The sequence below is a fragment of the Xiphias gladius genome, chromosome 20 (assembly GCF_016859285.1).
Source record: "Xiphias gladius isolate SHS-SW01 ecotype Sanya breed wild chromosome 20, ASM1685928v1, whole genome shotgun sequence".
Classification (NCBI taxonomy): domain Eukaryota; kingdom Metazoa; phylum Chordata; class Actinopteri; order Istiophoriformes; family Xiphiidae; genus Xiphias; species Xiphias gladius.
The window spans coordinates 2,729,412-2,749,502 of NC_053419.1; the positions used below are offsets into that span (position 1 = coordinate 2,729,412).

Sequence of the window (20,091 nt, forward strand, 5' to 3'; positions counted from 1 at the left end):
CATATAAATTCATAAACCTCTGTCAAAAGCATATCTGGAAATCAGTCAGTAATTCAATTTTAATCGAAGAGTCCATCTTTCTCTCTTTTTGTAGGATTCTGAAATGGGAGATAACAGGATAATAATATAAGCGCAGCCTCGAAAGCTCTCGGCTTCCGTATTTTGGACTTACTGGATCAGTTATTCTTAGACCACGACCGAGTGAAGCATCTTCCGTAACGGACGATCTCTGAGAGGGTGTGTGTGTGTGTGTGTGTGTGTGTGTGTGTGTGTGTGTGTGTGTGTGTGTGTGTGGGTGCGGGTGCGTGCGTGAGCGAGCGAGCGATATCTCAGACGTCACAACCCGCCGTTGGTCGAGCTCAGTTCAGCTCAGTTCTGCTCGGATCAGATGAGCCGTTGGCTCCCTCCGGAGGGAAACGAAACCGAATCCAGGCGTGGGCGCAGTTTTAACCCGCCACATCCCAGCTCACAGTCTGAGGCGGGACACTTTTTTTTTTTTTTTTTTAATCTCCATTTAGCCCGAAACAACTGCTGCAACTAGCAGAAACAGCCGGAGCGGAGGGAGGGAGGGAGAGCGGCTGTTAACGTAACATCCGTGACGTCGGTCCGCCCGGGCTGCTGCTCCGCTGGGTTTCCCACCACGCTGTTTTCCGGAGGCTCCTCGTCGGTGTTTACTGGGTGACCGACCGGGCCGATCGTGACCTAATCGTGGGATCGATAAGCGTGCGAGGATGGAGAGGAAGAGGACGGACTGCCCCGCTCTGCCGCCCGGCTGGAAGAAAGAAGAAGTGATCAGGAAGTCCGGACTGAGCGCCGGGAAGAGCGACGTCTACTACTACAGGTACCCCGTCACACTCATCGATCAAGTCGCTGATCAGCCCGCTCACGCAGTCAAGCGCCGATCGATCGGTCAGCCCGTGGCGTTCGGTCCTACATCTGGCCGGCATCATTAGCTCTCACTTGTGCTGCTGAAAGTTGAGCAGAAAGCGTTAAAGTGACTCCGTTCTGCTCAGAGAAGTTACAGTGTGGCGCTTGTATGCTGCTGGATGCGTTCAGACAGTGGCTCTGTGGGGGTCAACATGGTGCCCACAGTGAAACATCAGGAACATTTTGTGATTTTATTTTTTTTTAATTACAACCCCGTAATATCCACCACAAGATCTGAGTAATATCCCTCTAGGGGTTTGCACAGTGGCTCTGTGCTGGTTGTCCTGGCAAATGCCGATGGTGTGCCACATTTGACTTCAGCTTCATATGGTTATTTAACTGCATTAGATACATTTGTACACAAAATGCACAACCAGCACATACCCAACGCCTTAAGCCTGGTCGAACATCAAGCGGTTGCATGCCAAAAACGACCTCTTTGGGTAACACTTTACAGTAAGCCCCCCTTTTAGCATTCATAGTAATTTTACAAACATTTAATAAATGGGTTTATAACACACTCTGATGAAGTTGGATACAGCTTTTAAGTGTTTATTAATGTGCAGTGTTTGTCAACAACCCTAACTTCTCCTACGAAGACATTTTCATATTATTACAACTGTGTTTTACTTTATCATCATTCATTAATATATTGCCATGTATTATCCACTTATGGCCCTTGGCAGAAGTTACAGTTATTAACAGAGAGATTAATAAACACTGGTGTTGATTTTGTCAGCTATTTTTTAGATTTAGTCTGAGTCTTGGTCCAGACATAAAAAGTCCATGTTAGTTTTAGTCCCATTTATTCGACCTCACCCTTTTATTTTTAGTAATTTTTTTTAGTGGACTAAAACTCTGGACATTTTAGTCTCGTCTTAGTCAAAGAAAGACACAAACATTTTAGCCTAGTTCTAGTCAAGACAAGGAATAAGCATTTCAGCCAAAGTTCAGCAAACGGCTTTCGAATAAGATTTCATCCAACTGATTATGACAGTTAGGTCTGGAAAGATGCAACAACATTAGCAGATCCAGTGCAATCTACCTCTTCCAATATGGGCTAATCAGAAGTAACCAGAAAAAAGGAAACCCTTAAAAATCAAAAAGGACCCTGCACAACAACCCTGCAAAAAGGAAATAGCCGAAGTCTTGAAGTATGTAGTATGTAGTTCATAAATGTAGTAACATTTATGAACTTCGAGACAGAAATGTGTCTGATGATTTCTACTGACATTTGCCGCTACCGCTTATTTCCATGAATTTTCTGGTAGGTCAGCGCCGGTAGCTTAAAAAAAAACTCCACGGGATGATAACGTCTGAAGGCAGCAACGCTACTCCTCTGGTGGCTGCACTAGCAGGACTAACTAGGGCTAGCGTCGTGTGTCTTGCCTTGGGCAGAGTTTAACCATGACACTCAGACAGGCTATCAGATCTGCAGTAATCCCCATCATTATTATTATAATAATAGGGGTACGGCATTGCAGACATGTGGCCTTGAAGACAAGTGCTGGTGATGTAGTGGAACTGTCCATTGTTCAACCGGTGGACTAAATCTGCAGTTTGATATTACGGCACACACTCTTTGAACAGCTACTCTGTCAGAAGTACAACAGAAGAGCAGCTGGTGTATCTGTTCACAGGGCAGCCAAACAAACTTTCAAAGTTTTGATAAGGAGGTCAGTCAGTAGTTGGCATTGTGAATAAGGGACCCCGCCTCCCATGATGAAAACTAATATTAGTTAGGAGTTGATTCATTCTGTATGATCATTATTATTTTGTCCTCCACATTTATATCATTTTTTCCCTTTTTTTTAACCAAAAGTCTGTAGATATAATATAGGAATATTGTAAGATTGCATTCTGCTGTGTAAGCACTCTTACATCCTGCTGCCATCTTGCAATGGGATCACGCCAGCCACGACACGGTGATGTTCCAACCCATGAGTTGGACCGTGCCCACCTTCCAACTCTGCCTTCATTTTGATCTCAACTACACACCTGTAAAGAGAGACAGACAGAGAGACACCGGCCAAAGTACTCAAAACCAACTATATGGTAGTTCCCGCTGCAGTAGGTTTCTCCAGGACCGCATTTGCCATGATGCCATACACACACACACACACACACATACACACACACACACACAGACTCACAAGGTGAAAATCAGTAAGTTGCGGCCTCGGTTCTGTTTTATTCTTTATGCACTTCATGCACATAACATTTTATCCAAGTCCCTCAGTGCTTCACTGCTCTGACACTGTTTCTCAGCCTTGGTAACCATCACTGTGAGAGAACACAGGATATCAAACAGCAGCGTAAAGCAGTTCAGCTTCTCCCTAAAGCAGATCACAATCGAGTCTGAATTTTCGGCTTTTACTTTTTACCGATGCTGTATCATGTCTCATCACTGATGTGTTAGATGGAAGAGGAAACGCTGTCACTCCTGATGCAGGTCTGTGGTGAGGACGTGTCGCTGCAGAGCTGTCGGCTGTTTCCAGAGACTGCGTTTACTTCCTGTTGATCAAGAAAGTTGTTGATTCAGAGACTGTATATACATCCACTGATCAGCATCTCCACTGCTGATCAGCGGAGACATGGCTCCGCCAGATTAACAGCTCAGAGTCAGAAACGTCCTGTCCTTGTCGAATCCTGGATCTTTAACATGAATGAGATCAGCGGGTCTCAGAGCTGAGATTTTGCTTTACTTTCAGTTTGTTTTGTAATGTGACTCATCAATTCCAGTAAGGAAACCACTCAGCAGGCTGACTTACTGGAACAGCGGCAACATCCTGCTGAGGCGTCTGTTGGCTACATTTTTACAAACTCATGCTGTTTATCAGGAGCTTTGTTCAAAACCACGGAATTCTGATTCACACATACCATCTAAAACAGGAGTCCAAAAACATGGAGACTCAGGTTCGAATACTTCATAGTGTAAATATTACATAGTTTCGATGAAGAGTTGGAGCAAGATAAAACGCAATATACATGATACGGTCAGACACACGCACGCAGGCACGCACGCACACACGCACACACACACGCACACACACAGAGCCTGTGATCTTTGATTTGTTGCTGCTGACCTACATGTCAAACACAGCTGAGTGACTGTGTCTGTTCTTGTGCTTCTATCTTTGTGAGGACCAATTACACTCAGCGGCACTGAGGGCATTTTGTATGGTCCTCGCACGTCTGTTCTTCTTCTCTTTAGGGTTTACGTTAGAATTAGACTTAGGTTAAAGGTAGGGTCTTGCCGATGGATTATGTCTATGAGGGCCATCACAAGTATAGAAGTACAAATGTTTGTGTGTGTGTGTGTGTTTGTTAGTGTGTGGTATTACAGAGCAGTGAATGAGGAAGTGTTTGACAGTTTCTGCTAGTGTCAGATGTGATGTCATAGCTGACTGACTTTCTCAGAGTACAGAGAACACCAAGCTTGAACTCACGACCATGGCAGTGTGAAATTAGCGAGTGTGACTAGTAACTTTCTGTTGCCTGGCATCTGTTTAGAGCCAAGAAATAGTCAACTCATTTGGCAGCAACAAGTATTAGAGTTTGGCTTTGAGACCGAAAGGAATTGTTCTGAAATTGACATTATAACAGTTGTGAACCTTGCTCCTGGTGACGGACAATGCATACTGGGATACTTGACCCAAGTCAACTTAATAAAGAGGGTGGGACAACAACACTGCTTGGCATCTGGACTGCACTGACTAAATGTGAACACAAGTGGAAGCGACAACGCAGCTTGAGAAAGGCCTACTGTCTCCAGCTGTGGTGAGCGCCAGGTCCTGTGGGTGGATAGGTGTTTCCATGGTACCCCCATCAGACAAGTGGAAATGGCAGCTATGAAGTGTTGAGAATGAATAAATCATCAGACTGGACTAGGAGTTTATCCAACCTTGTATGATGGAGTTAAACATTAATGCTGGTGATCCAGATATTTGAAGATGAAAAGGAGAGTTTAGTAGCTTTACACTGAATGATGGACAGATGTCAGGCAGCCATGTTTGTTCCTTCAGTCTGGATGATGTTTTGTCAGTGTCACTGGACTCTCGTTATGTAGTTTACTGATGACTTGTTGAAGCACTAATACACAGTACTGTTAGACGTGTGTAATTACCCTCTAATTATGACTGTAGTCTCTTTGGACTTTCTGCTGTTTGGAGCCTCTGGTTTAAGCTTTCTGCAGTTCAGTTTGGACTTTGTGAAACATGAATTCCAGATATCACCACTGACAATATTACAACCCCAAAGTCAAGTTCTCTAATTCTGTCTTAAATTCATGATATGTCCAATTTAGTTCTGGTCTAGTAACAGTGTTAAAAATATGTCAATATATATATTTTTTTTAGATATCCGAAATGACCATATTTATAGTGTTAATTACAGTATTTTTATCTGTCTGACTCTCTTATCCCTCCTTCCTTTGTTCCCACCCTCCTTCCTTCAGTCCTACAGGGAAGAAGTTCCGGAGTAAGCCTCAACTGTCCCGTTATCTTGGTAACACAGTGGATCTGGGATGTTTCGACTTCCGGACGGGGAAGATGATGCCTGGGAAACTGCAGAAGAACAAACAGAGGCTTCGACACGACCCACTCAGCTTGGCCAAGGTAACGTTGAGGGATCATACCTGTGGGGGAGGGGCCGTGGCTGCGCTGTGGTCGTGTTGTGTGTTAACAGATTATCCGATTAGCACAGCTCTCCCTGCACCAGGTTGACAGTTCAGCAGGTCAGTTGACAAACACTCATTCACTACAGAGTAGGACAGTGATGTGTGGGTGAAGCCCTGCCCACTGCTGGATAAACCCTCTATCTTCTTCTGCTCTCATCATTTATGTGATAGTATATACAGACGGGTGACACCAGAATAAATTAGTAGAGAAACATAACGGATACAGATGTTTCCACACAGGTGCACTGCATGGTACGATTAAGCAATTGACATGACGTTGAAAACCTTTATCCCATGATGAAACATTTCTATCCCGATGGGAGTAGTCTATTCCAGGATGACAACGCCTGCATCCATGAGCAAGACGAGTCACTGATTGGTTTGATCAGTATGAAAATGATGTGAATCATACGCTATGGCCTCCGGAGTCACCGGATCTCATCCAAGTTGAACAACTTATGGGAGATTTTGAACCGACGTGTTAGACAGCGCTCTCCACCGCCATCAACAAAACCCCAAATGAGGGATTATCTTTTGGAAGAATGCTGTCCATCCCTCCGGCAGAGGGATGGACACACTCATGAGTGTTTTGGTTCGTACTTGTCTCAGTCTTGTCAGTGTTTTGACCTGTCCTGGTCTTGTGGGTTTTCTTTATCTTGTGAGCGCGTTGACAATGAGTTGTGTCTCAGACTTGTCTCGTGGGTGTTTTGACTCAGACTTTCCTCCGTCTCCCAGGTGTCAGGCTTGTCTCGGTCTTGTCATGAAGTCCCGTCATTGATCTAGACTGCAGTTAACAGTGTGTTTGCTTTGAACATTAGCCCAAAGCTCTTCAATCAGCTGCACCACATTTAGCATTTTCAGCTGTGTTTTCTTGACACGGCTCATTAAACTGTGAGCAGACTGGATTCGTTAACGTGTTCAGGAATTTATCTAATTACATTTGAATCGTCTCACACACAAACCAAACCTGACTCATAGAGGATAAATCCACACCATGTTTTCACCAGTAGGTTAACTGAAAATATCACTAATGGATACTAACAAAGTCCAGTAGCATCTGCACTGTTGCTATGGTTGTAAGTAATTTAATATACCTTCTTTTAGAACTGCGGTTACACTGTTGACCAGGCCTATGTTTGAGTTGTCCACTGTCCACTGCTCCACTTGAGCTGTCAGACACCAGGATTTTCCACAGTCATGGTTTAAGCTACGCTAACAGACAGACCAGTGTTACTGCACTAATAAACTCCGCCCACACAGATCAGACTGCTATGTGTGTGTACGTGTTTTTGTTACCTCTTTTAGAACCTTTTCCCGGTATAAACACTGACTTTGTCGCTACCAGTAGTCCTCATGGGGACCAAATCCCTGTCCTGGTTAAGGTTCAGGCTGGGGTTAGGGTTAGGCTGGCCACAATGAAGGGAAGTCAATGCGATGTCCTAACAAGGATAGCTGCACAAACTCGTGCGTGTGCATGTGAGTGTGTGTGAGGTCAAATATGTGTGCTGGCATGCCTCTGCACACGTACGCATGTGTGTGTGTGTTGTTTTGTGTTCCTGGGCTGCAGTCTTTTGTACCAGAGATAACAGTCAGTGTGTAGAGAAAAGAAACTCTTCAGTGTTTTTTTTTTTTTTTTTTTTTTTTAAGTGAACACACACACACACACACACACACACACACACACACACACACACACACACACACACACACACACACACACACACACACACACACACACACACTATAGCTGGAGGACAGATTATGAGGTCAGTAAAATGTAAGGGTTCACCCTGTGGAGAACAGAAAGGAAATCGGGACTTGAATGTACCAAACATCTAAGAGTACGAAATCAGTTCTCGCCAGCCAAAAAGTTTCCGACCCTCTTAGGACCCTCAATTCAAGTGTCCCAGTAAGTCATGACAGTGTGACTGTGAGGCAGCGTGAACAATACCAGGAACCTGAAACTAAACCAGCTAAATGGAATGAACTCATCATTAATTTTATCATTTACAGCTGTGGTTTTAAGGTTTACCTGTGGTTTCACTATCATATATCGAAATGTCTTCCGTGAAAACAGCCTACTAAATGGTGCACATGTATACCACTTTTCTACCATAACAGAAGACGTGCTTTACAATTAAGAGCTACCATACAAGGCGCTGGCCTGCCCACCCGGAGCACCTTGGGGTTCAGTGTCTTGCCCAAGGACACCGCGACAAATGGAGGACGTAGGAGCCAGGCATAGAACCACCAGCCCCCTGGTTAAAGTACAACCCGCTCTACCTCTTACCTCATGAGCCACGGGTTGAATTTAGAAGCAATCACACACACCCTGGCTCAATTCAGTACACTCAGGTGTTTTGCTGCTACAGCCCTACTTGGTCTGCTGTGGCTAGTAGCTTATGTTGGCTAATGTTAGGAATTTCGTTGATAGCTGAAAGCTAGGTAGTTAACCTTGGATTGACAGGAGGTTGACACACATACTAATCCGGCCTCCATGGTTACATCCCAGTTTTCTTTTTTGATTGTTCCTTTATCCTCGATCCTCACATGACCCGGAAATCATTCTGGTGCTCCTTGTTGAAGGCTGTCCCAAACCTCTTATTTCTCCTCGGAGGAGCAAGCGTACACGGGACCATCCTTAGCGGAAGCCTTACACCTAACATCAGCCACATCAGCCGGCCGAGAACACACAAAATTTACTTGACTGATATCTGACTGATAAACTGATATCGACCCTCCCTCAAACTCCAGTCAGAGAGTGAACAATCCGGCCCCCAAATTTCAAAGCAATACAGCGTTATTGGGATTAGTAAGTGTAATGTAATTGCTGAATTTCTTATTGTAATCCCTTATACTACTTGTTACCGAAAAAGTAATCAAATTACTGTAAAGCGTTACTTAGTGATGCATTACTGCAGTATGTGTTTTGAGTGTTTTGAGAGTGTTTTTTACATATTTTCCCCTTCTCCTAAAAAATTCAGGCTTATAAATCATTTCTGCAAAACATTAAATATACAATCTAATTATAACCTGTATTATTAAATAAATAATTAATAAACAGAATATAAATGCAGAAGTAAATAATTATAGCATTAAAAAGGAAAAGCATTCTGACAGTAGAAATGGCTCATGTGCGGTCACGTCTGACCGGTGCAGTCCAACTATAGTTTGACTTATCTGTGCACAGTAAACACAGAATAAGGCAGGTTTTTAATATATGTGTAGATTTTTGTCAAAACAGTTTGTTGTAAGAGGGAAAAATAAAGAGACATAAAAAAAACACCCTTATTATTGTTTGGAAAGTGCATATAAGTGCAAATGCAAATTCCAAACCAGCAAAAGTTGCCACAGAGCTATAAGATCCGACTGACAGCTGATCCAGCTGTGCTTGGCCAAAAACGGATGTTGCCTCAGATGACAGATCATAGGAATTTCCGTTACATGCTATGTAATTATTTTGCTGCCACATGTTTGCTAACATAACCTACATTAGTTATTTGCCTATACACATACAGCCTTAGACCTAAAAGTGGGAGTGTTTTCTGCAATTCCAATGTTACACATTGTTTAATACTCCAGTCTGCACCTGTCAGGAAAACTACATGTATCAAAATAACTACTTCACAGCTGAGAGTGTGGTTAAACAGAAACTGTCACGCTTCTTCTGCTGAAAGTCAGTGTAGGAAGCTTCATAAATGACTCTCAGTCCTACCCTGACAGAGGACTGGTTGTGATCCTGGTTTAAAGGAGTAGTGCGACAATTTTGGGAAATATGATCATTTGCTTTCTTGCTGAGAGTTACATGAGAAGGTTGGTACATACAAAGTAAGACATTACATTGATACATAGTTTCTCATTTCACTCTCACCAAAAAAGTGAAATACGTGTATTTCCCAAAATGTTGAATTTTTCCTTTAACTGTGAGCGTGATTCCTAGGACGGTTCCTTAGATGTTTGATAACTACAGGCCCAGAGCACAAGTTGTTGAGATATGTTGTTTTTAAATACAACCAGCCAACATCAACATCCTTCAGCAGGGCAGAAATAGTATGTGTGTATGTGTCAGCGTACGTGCTGTGTTGACGTGGTTTGTAAGTCTGCATCATGCTGCTTCTCTACACACATCATTGCATGGGAGAATGAACACACACACACGCCCTGTTGTTGTCTGTGATACCTCATCTTAGAGTTAACCCATTAAACTCAACTGACAAACACAGGTAACAGGTTTATTATAACTCTCTGTCTCACATTTAGGAAAGTAAAATAGACCACCAAAGAGGGAAGGAACTAGGAAAAAAAAGAGAAGGAAGTAAAGAAGGAAAAAAAGAAGGGTGGGTGGGAAGGAAGGTAGGACAAAAGGAAGGAATTAGATAGAAAGAAGCGGAGACATGTCATTAACATTTAATCTGTCTTGTCCAGGGAGGAAAACCGGACCTGAACACAGCTCTGCCAATCAGACAAACGGCGTCCATCTTCAAACAGCCCGTTACCAAGGTTACGAGTCATCCCGGCAACAAGGTGAAGACAGACCCGCAGAAAGCAACCGAGCAGCCCAGACAGGTGAGACGGTGAAGTGCACACACGCACACATACGCGCGCGCGCACACACATTGCTGGTGTCTCCATAGTAATGGCTGAGGACAAGGTCAGGCTGTTACACAAGAGATGGCACATTGGAGAAAGCCAGGTTGTCATGGCAACTGTGACCACTAGAGGATGCTGAGGCATCATGGGAAAGGCGGCACGACACACACAGGAGCTATGTCCGAAATCAAGAGTTACATGTTGTAATAGACTTAGTAATTAGGGGCCACAGGAGTGGGCCCTGCGTTGTGTCTTATTGTGCTTTATTAAAACTCTTAACTATAAAAATACTCTGTTAAAGGTAAAAGTTCTGCATTCAAATGTTACATAATTAGAATTGAAGAAGTATTTTAGTGCTATGTACTGAGATTTACTTAAAGTCTGTTCAAGGTGGGCTAATTTGAACAACTTTATATACTGCTGGATAGTTAAATCTATAATAATGCCCCATGTTTTATTTGTTACCATATGTTTTGTGTGTAAAATCTGAAAGTGACCAGTAACAAACTGTCATATAGAAATAGCAGAATAACAAGTACAGGTGTCCTTCACATAAAGTACAAGTACCGCAAAACTGTAATACTCGGGTAAATGTCGTCAGGTGTAATATTATTTTCCACCAGTAAGGAGGTTGCTGACTGACATGGAAGTATCATTGACCTTAATTTTTCCTCTGCTTTCCTCTGCTTATTAATAACTGCTTATTGAATCAGCCAGTGAAAAGCAACTAAATTCATTTACTCAGGAGGTTTTTTTACTTAACTGGAATGTATTAATTTTATGCTACTTTACATTTCTACTCCGCTGAATTTGCAGAAGTACATAGAGTAGCCCAAATTCCATTAGCAACAACATTAAAATTCTACTTAGGCTACTACGTAATGTATCTGTAACAATGAAAGGGACCAATCTGTCTAATGAGTAATTTTACTTTTGAGACTATATTTTTACACACTGGATATTGTGCATCCTCAGCAACAACTCACGTGGTTCACACTGGTCATCGTTAGGGGCTCCTCTTGTTTTGGGGTCCCAAAGAAGCTGCCCTCCTTGCCTAATGGCAAAGTTCTCCTCCGCTTTTAGCCACGATTTTTCCATCTGTCTTTGCCTGTTGCATTTACAAACAAACAAACAGCAGCCCAGTTCACTAAGGGCAACACATACACAATACAGATCAGAGTGAGAATGTGTTTTACGAATGCCCTCTGCTAGAGGACAAGACATGGCCTGCCGCACATAAACTCTGTGAAATTTAAACCCAGAAATTGTCACAGTCTTTGAGACTGTGTGAGATGTAGACTGTGAGACTTGAATGTTTAAAATTCACAGTGAGATGTTCCATGTTTGAAATTTTAAAAAGCCAGTGAGTGGACCGTTGAGCTGAGGTTATTTTGTCAAAAATACTGTTCCTTTTCAGTTTGAACAGATCATTGCAGATTGAATATTTAATCTTTTCCCAAACAGTAGTTGGAATTTCTCCTCATCATGTCTACAGCCTGCTTTGACAGAACTAGATCTGAATGTCATGTCCACAATGTAAATTGGAAATAAGAGAGAGAAAGAGAGAGACAGAGAGAGAGAAAGATAGACTGTATATTCTCATCCACCAGACCCAGCCAACCAGGTGCATGCATGCGTGTGCATGTGCGTGAGAGAGAGAGAGAGAGAGAGAGAGAGAGAGAGAGAGGGTCATAATGGCTGTAGAGATGACACACACTGGCTTGTCTCTGCTCACCCCTCTGTGTTGTCGTCGGTAAGTTAGTCAGGCTGCTAAGACAGAGACTGAGGCCGAAACTTTAAAATGAAATATAAAGTTTGTGACTTCTATAAACTAGTTTAATTTGTTATTTACTATTACTATAACTATTTTTCAGAAGAATCTGCGTTGGGTGTCATTAACACATACCAAGTAACCTCTCTCTGTCCTTGTCTGTCTGGCTGCAGCTGTTTTGGGAGAAGAGGTTGAAAGGTCTTCGGTCATCAGACGTCACAGAGGAAGTCCTGAGGACCATGGACCTGCCCAAAGGACTGCAGAGTAAGTCTCCAGCATTAACCTGAATGCACACCAAGCTCCAATCCTGAGCTCTGACCTCTAAGCCTCCCTGTCTCCAGGTGTCGGTCCAGACTCCAGCGATGACACTCTCCTGTCCGCCATCGCCAGCGCCCTGCACATGAGCTCGTCTCCGATCACAGGACAGACATCTGTGGCCGCTGAGAAAAACCCGGCCATCTGGCTGAACACGTCCCAGCCGCTCTGCAAGGCCTTTACAGTCACTGACGAACACATCCGGTGAGAAATATCTCAGTATAAGAATGTACCCGAGAGTCATGGGGTTTTACTCATGCCAAGCTCTTGTGTGGGAAGTGACATCATCAACTTCAGCATAAGCACTATTTTCCCAGATGTTGCCGAGTCGAAACTTCGGCAACGCTGTGGAAAGCACCCGCCGGAATCCTCACACAGCCTGCGGAAACAGCACGTTGCTCGACAGCACAAGGTCCTATGATCCTGTAATAGAAGTGCATACAGAGCAGAACATATCACTGAGTCCAGCAGACATTTTAGCTCATAACATTACAAGCTGAAAGGTGTCCGGCAAGGCAGGTAGCTGTTTTGCGTTAGCATCGCTTTAAGTCCCATACTTTTGAGCACAGACGTTTCTGCAGGCCTTTTTTTTTTAAGTGCTTTATTCGTTTTTGTTGATTTTCAGAGAAATATCCAGAATGTTACATTGCTGATGCCAACTGAGTGTCATTACTTTTGGACTCTCCAAATAGACTTTTTGGGTCTCTACCTAAACAAATAGTTTTGTGTCAGTTTAAGAGCTATCATCACCATATTTTGAACGGAATGGGCCCAGGCCTCATGGTCCTGGCTCAAACGTGTTTCTAAGCTCACCAGGCAGCCATAAGGACGTACTGTATTTCTATGAAAAATGCTCGTTAGGGGTTTAGGACTGTAAAAAGCTCATTGTTGTGGTTAGCTGAGGTTAACGTATTCGTCTTAACATGAGTGTTCAGCTAAAAAGTGATGAGGTGTGTGAGCAAAGCCATGGGGTGTGTTTAAAAAAATAAAACTAAATAAATAAATAGTTTCATACCACAGAAACACGTCAGACGTGTAAAATGTCATTTTATTGTTCCCATCTTCTGATAAAACCCTAAAGTGAGGGAATCCAGCTTCTCCCTCTGCAGCCCAAGACAGGCTGGATAAGAGCAGATGACTGATGCATGCTCGGGTAGTGGGAGTAATCAGCTGCAGAGAGAGAGGAGGATGAGAGGGGGAAGAGAGAGGAGACAGATAATGCGAGATGAGAGGCAGCGAAGCACGAAGGAGGTGGAGGATGAGGAGGATGAAGAAGGGCAGATGCCACCACAGTCGCATTTTAAGCCAAACGGGATTCAGAACATCCAGGTAGCAGCTGAAAGAGAGGAAAGATGTTAGATGAAACGTCCGGCAATATTCTATGTTTTTGTTGTTGTCAGCAAATCCCCTGAAAAGATAAAAACCAGCAATGTGTTAGTCCATCTCTAAATAGTTCCCAACTTTCCTACTGGGTCTGCGGCCTTCAAGTCCAAACCCACTGGTTCCTACTGCAGATGTAAATCTCTTAAAACAGGTCAAGAATATATACAATTATTTTTAAAAAGGGCTCTGTAATTTCCTAAAACAGCTGGCCCGTGTAGTTCTGAGTGGACTTTCCTCCTCATAGTTTGGCTGTGCAGGCATCTTATTACAACCCGTAGTTACATTTTCTTGTTTAGCGACGTGCAGCGGTCGCGTGAAACGGCATCAGCCTTTTCAGCAAATGCCCCAAAATGACATGTTTACAGCCAAGGGACAGCATCCTCTAGTGGCTGTAGTTATTATGACGAGGGCAAAGGAGGAAGCCAGGTGATGTTTGTTTCCGTTTCCAACCGACAGTCAACCTTGTTTCCTTGAAGACCGACAGTGATCTTTCTGTAACCTTAACCACAAAACTCAAAGGTTTTCTAAACTTCAAAGTGTTCAGTGTTGTTACCATGATGATGAAGGTCCTCTAACATTAACAAAGTACTTATTTTAACCCAAACCATGATCTTTCCCTAAACCTATCCAAGTAGGTTTTGTGTCTAAACCGAACCAAAGCCTTACTATAGCATTGTCACATTATAAAAAGGTTAGATATTTACTTTTCATCAGTTTATCTGTGGCAGATCTCCTGCTGTCGAAGCGACACTAAATCCCGTGGCTCATATCAGAGGGTAGGGATCCAATGAGGGACCTTTTTCAGCATCAAAACACTCGCTATGAGCTGTCATCAGTGGAAGTGATGCAGTGTCTAAAAAAACCTCAAAACTACCACAATGCTTATCGTAGTACCAATAAATATTCATACTTGTAACATTCAAGAGACACAAATAATTTCATATAATTGTTAAGAATTTCAAAATGCAAAAACACGTATACCTGAAGATTGCTTCTCTTATGACGATGCAGCTGTTTTCAGGAATAAAGTTCTCAGACGCTGGCCCATCCTTGAACATACCGAGAGGAGATTCCTAAACAGTCTCTGCTCTCAGCTGCATTGCCACCTGATGATCCTGCAACTAATCTAACAATCTAAACCATAAAAACCAGCAGTTTGTTGGGAGAGAAGTTTTATTCTTCCATCTTTAAACGGGGTATTTTTATTGGCAACAATGGGAATTTCAGAATTACAAATACTATACATATTTCTTGCCCTGTTATAAGTATTATATATTTGAAGAAAAATAATTCTGTAAATGCTTGTTCAAAAGGAGGAGAAAAACAAAAACCGTCCGCCCTCACAGTTTCCATGCTATTCCATTGCTGCAAGACAAGACATCTCTATCATCACGAGATCCATGACCGATAATCATTACAGAACTGTGGCACACATTTGATCCTGAGTGAGAGAAAAAAAAAAGGGGGAGAAATAAAGAAGAAAAAAAAAAGACAAGAATGAAGTTTCTTACCAACTGGCCATGCTCCTCGAGCTTCTACACAGAAGTATAAACACAGAGATGGGAGGAATGGCAATACACATATCACATAATTATTTTTCATGTAAAATTTTGTCTTTGGTGTGTAATGGTCTTAATCCCCCTTTGACCAGGAAATGTAAACTTAATTTTACTCCGGTTATCAGGGTGAAGTGTCTCAGGACCCTTCTACAGTGGGAATGTACTGATTTAAGGGACATAGGACGTCTTTGCTCCCCGGTTTTATTTCAGGCCAATAATAAATAGTAGAATCTTGCTGCAGATAAATAATCAATGTCATCATCACAGTCAATATTTAGTCAACTGTAGTTTTTTTATGTTTTTAAGTTTCATTGTTGCTTGTAGCAGTAATTTTTTTTTTTTTCAAATTTTCCAGCTACTGAGTTAAACCTGCTAGAGTTGATTCCCACAAAGGTCAGAGGAAGAGTGAACTTTGCCAGCTGATCATCCTGTGGTGTGTGTGCTTGGTGGGCAGCGCTCTCCTCTTCTCCTCCTGTCTGCAATCTAAAGAATGAGATGAGTCCTGCTGCAGCCTGGCAGCAGGGGGCACTGTGGGGACACACACTGACTGACTGACTGAGTGTGTGTGTGTGTGTGTGTGTGTGTGTGTGTGTGTGTGTGTGTGTGTGTGTGTGTGTGTGTGTGTGTGTGTGCGTGTGTGTGTCTGTGTCTGTGTCTGTGTCTGTGACCAGTGGAAGAACTATAGAGAAGAGAAGACCAGCTGGCTGAAGCCATTACAACAGAATCACTGGAATACATCACCACATCCTTCACTCTCTCCTCTTTTCTCCTCTCCTTCCTTTTCTATTCCTTTCCCTCCTTTTTACTCCATTCTTCTTTCCCCTTATTTCTTCCCTCCTTCCTTACCATTGTCCTTGTTTTCATGCACTCCTTTCCTCCCTTCCTCCCATCCATCTCACACTCCTTTAACATTTCCTTACCTCCTTATTTATTTAGTCCTTCTCTTCCTCTGTCCTTACTTTTCCCTTCTCTCCCAATTATTTCTTCCCCTCCTTCCTTATCTCATTCCTTTTTCTTTAAGTCTCTTCTTCTCTTCCATTCTTCTCTCCCTCTTTTAGTGTTTACTCTTCTACTTTACTCTGTCTTTTTGCTTTTCAATCCTTCCTTTTTTCCTTACTTCCCATTATTTCCCTTCCTTCTTCTTGACGTTTTTCTCTCAGTAACTCCTTTCATTCTTTCATTTCTTCCTTCCCTCTTTCCTTTCTTTAATAATTCCTCCCTTTCTTCCCTTTATTCTCAACTTTTCCACCCTTGCCCCCACCTTCCTTTGTTTTTCCATCTTTACCTTTGTTTCTATTTCAATGAAAAAATATCTCCTCCCTCCCTCCAGCCTTCCTCCTCCTCCTTTTCTTATCTCTCCCCTCCATTAATTTCCAATTCTCTCCTTCTTCCCTCCTCCAGCTGAATGTGCTTGTCATCCTAAATCACTCTCATTCCTCTCCTCTCACTCCTCCACCTTTTCATCTTCTTTCCTCCTCTTTGTCCGCTGCTACATCAGACTCCCCTCTTTTGTCCTCTCATCTCTTATATTTTCAGTTTACATCTATATTCGTTTTCATTATTTCTCCAATTGTTCCCTTTGATCTTCACTTTAGTTAACACAAGTAAATGGCATTGTAAAACACGATCATGTCCCATTGTATCGCTCTCTCTCCAGCTGTTTGTTAATCCAGATTCAGTCTCACACAATTGAGCTGATTCTGTCTCCTCTCTGTTTTCTGTCTTTTGTTGGTTTTGACAAAAGGCGGTGGACATCTTCTCTGTCTGTGACAGCAAACAGAAACAAACACGCACGTCTGCTTTGAAGAGCCAGTGTCAAGTCTGAGAGGAGGGAGTCGCCTGAGTTCACCACCACCTGCTAACGTTCTATACGGCTCATCACTGGTGTTTGGTCAATTAGAAGCAGAGCCTAAGGATGCGGATGTCAGTCTGACCAACAGTCAAAACTATGTGGACACCTGAGTTGAACATGTCGTTACGAACTCCTGGCCATTAATGTGTTGCTAAAACAGCCTCCACTCGTCTGGTTTCAGTCTTTCCACCAGATTTTGGAGCCTGGCTGCGGGAGTTTTCTCCCATGCAGCCACAGGAGCATTACTGAGGCCCAGCACTGATGCTGGGCGATAAGGCTTGGCTTCTACTCAGTGTTACACAGTGTTAATTTTGGCAGCTGATTTGAAAATCCATGATTGTTTTAGTCACATTTTAGTCATACGAATCTTGTTAGTTTTACTCAACATATTACTAAACAATTGCTAGTTTAGTCTCATTATTGTCATGCAATTTTAATTTTACTGAAATGCTGCTTGTTAGTGCAAATAGACTTGTGAAATATTTGGGCGAAGAATACTGTTTGACCAAGCAGGCGCTTAGACAATATGTGATTCCACAGATGCATGCAAGTCGTTGAATAAGGCTTTGCATTAATACAGTAATTTGTTTATTTTGCCCAGTCTTCCATTTTTGACAGTATCGTTCAGTTCTTATTCATTGACCAAAAAGGTAATACATTTCGTAGTAGTCCTCCTTTTTCAAAAATGACGTTTTATTTAGTTTTAATCTCGTTTTCGTCATGTAAATTTTTTTTTTTTTTTTGCTGAGGAAATTAATACAGGTTCCAGCTCTGGGTTGAGGTCAGGGCTCTGTGCAGGCCAGTCAAGTTCTTCCACAATAAACTGGGAAAACCATTTCTTTAAGGAGCCGGCTTTGTGCACGGGGGCACTGTCCTGTTGAAACAGGATATGGTCTTGCCCAAAGTGTTACCACAAAGTTGGAAGAACACAGTTGTCGACAATATCACTGCATGCCGTAGAATTAAGAGTTCCCATCACTGGGCCCAAACCCGGAAAAAACATCCCATGCCAAAAGTGCACTTCGTTTAGAAAGCCCTGTCCACATACTTTTGACCTTACTGTGTTTTTGTATCTCCTGTCCGGATTTCTGCTTCCCAGAGAATGAACCTTTTTAGATATAAGTGACACCATGAAATTTCCTCCAGCACCACCCTCAGGAACTAAAGAACTCCTGTACTTCAAACTAATTAAGATTAAAGAAGATAAACAAGGAAGTTATTGCCGGGGATTGTGTTTTTTTCCTTCTGGAGTTTAAGGGCTCCAGTCTTCTGCTGTTACACACACTGAAATAACAATACAAGATAATGAAGTTTTCATTATTGATCTGTTAGATATTTAGAATGTCAGAACTTTACATCTATACATCGTTACTTTATGATACTTTTTGAAAATTAAATAAGTAATGTTCATTTTGTAGACTAGAACTATCTGTAATATAAGATACTGAATTATTCAACCTCCCTGACTAATAAAAGTTGCCATATACAACATAATATTTAGTCTTTTAACAAAATAAACCTTCTCAGTGAAAAATTGGACTGATGAAATCAAAATCTCTTCAATCAAATGGAACATGAAAAGACTCTATAGAATGTCATGTTGTTGATCTGGGATCGAAGCCAATCTGCTGTTAGATCAGGGGAGAGCCAGGCGTTTCCCATCATGCCCTGAAGTTCTGTACTCTTTGATCTTGTGAGGTTACATGACGTTTGCGTAACGTGGGAGTAAGTCGCGATCAAGTCGAACAGAAATCTAAGCACTGTGCAGCGATCACACGCCTGGGTCATCTCGAATAGGCCCGCTTTCGACACAGCCACTTTTTGATGATGTCTGCGATGTTGTGTGTGATTTATGTTTTCTGGTCAGTCTTGTTAGTGTACGATTTGGTGTTTCAGGTGCAGGCTTGGTCTGTTGGGTTTGATAAATTACCAAAGACTGGAAAACTATTTAATTTTGCTGGATGTTTGTAATATGTAACCATTTATCTATTGATTCATGACATTATATCAAGAGTTTGGGAAAATTGTAAACCAGTGGACTGTGGAACAGGACTCATAATAAGATATCTGTGTGTGTGTATGTGTGTGTGTGTGTGCAGGGAGCAGGAGCTGAAAGTTTACCAGGCCAGGAGGAGTCTGGAGGAGGCGCTAATGGCCGATGGTTTGGCGCGGGCCGCCGAAAACACCCGAGAGCTGTTGGAGGGGAAGACAGCCTGAAGACAGACAGGTGAGACCGGCGAAATGTTTTTTTAATCAATTTTCATGTTTATAATCACCAGCAGGGGTTCTGCTGCGGTATGTTCCACTTCTTTGAGCAAGTTTAATAACATTTCTTCACATCTACAAACTTACATTTTATTACATGTGTTACAGTGTGGAGAAATAAATATTAAACATTTTGAAGAGCCCTTCTCAAACGTGCAGATAAGCTGCAGTTAGGATTGGAGACATGATAGCTAGCATTAGCCAGCTGTCATGGTAAAACAACCTCCTTTCAGGCAGGTGAGGTGAGGTGCACATCAGTCAAAATATGAGTAAAAACGATCTGTTAGAGGAAAGAGGGGAAATAAAGGTCACTGTGAAGGGATGAGATGGTTTAAAAAGTCTGTGGACATCATGATGAACACCCCACGTCCTCCTGCACACACAGCAACTTCCTGGTTCATTCCCTGGATATTTGGAGCAGAGGGGTGTTTGTTCTTCATGTATGTGCAAGGCTTCAATACTGAAATACATGGACATAGTTAATTTACAACTTCTACCGATCAGCCACAAAATTAAAACTGGTAACTGTTTCAGTGACAGTTTGACTCCGACATCAAGCTCAACTACTAAACTACTAAACGATTGCACTACAGAAGTATTAAACTACTACAGTACTTAACTACTGAACTTTTAAAGTACTGTACTACTAAACTACTGAATTACTAAACTAAAAAAGTACTGACAGTTGAATGTGTATGTGTGTGTGTGTGTGTGTGTGTGTGTGTGTGTGTGTGTGTGTGTGTGTGTGTGT

General features: G+C 42.4%; 1 protein-coding gene across 4 annotated transcripts in view; it reads left to right on the forward strand.

Moving 5' to 3' along the window:
* The first annotated feature begins 346 nt into the window (after positions 1–346).
* Positions 347–20,091, forward strand: part of mbd2 (methyl-CpG binding domain protein 2) — a 33,328-nt gene continuing 13,583 nt past the window's right edge. For 2 of the 4 annotated variants that reach the window (XR_005709715.1, XM_040157878.1), the window contains exons 1-6: positions 347–841; positions 5,384–5,543; positions 10,031–10,171; positions 12,140–12,230; positions 12,308–12,485; positions 19,175–19,302. Coding sequence is in view for 3 of the 4 variants with exons in the window: in XM_040157878.1 (XP_040013812.1) it covers positions 732–841; positions 5,384–5,543; positions 10,031–10,171; positions 12,140–12,230; positions 12,308–12,485; positions 19,175–19,292 (798 nt within the window). In the remaining variant the exon portion in view is untranslated. Of the gene's footprint in view, positions 842–5,383; positions 5,544–10,030; positions 10,172–12,139; positions 12,231–12,307; positions 12,486–15,578; positions 15,809–16,967; positions 19,070–19,174; positions 19,303–20,091 lie in introns of those variants that run through there. The other 2 variants (XM_040157879.1, XM_040157880.1) reach the window with 2 other exon arrangements.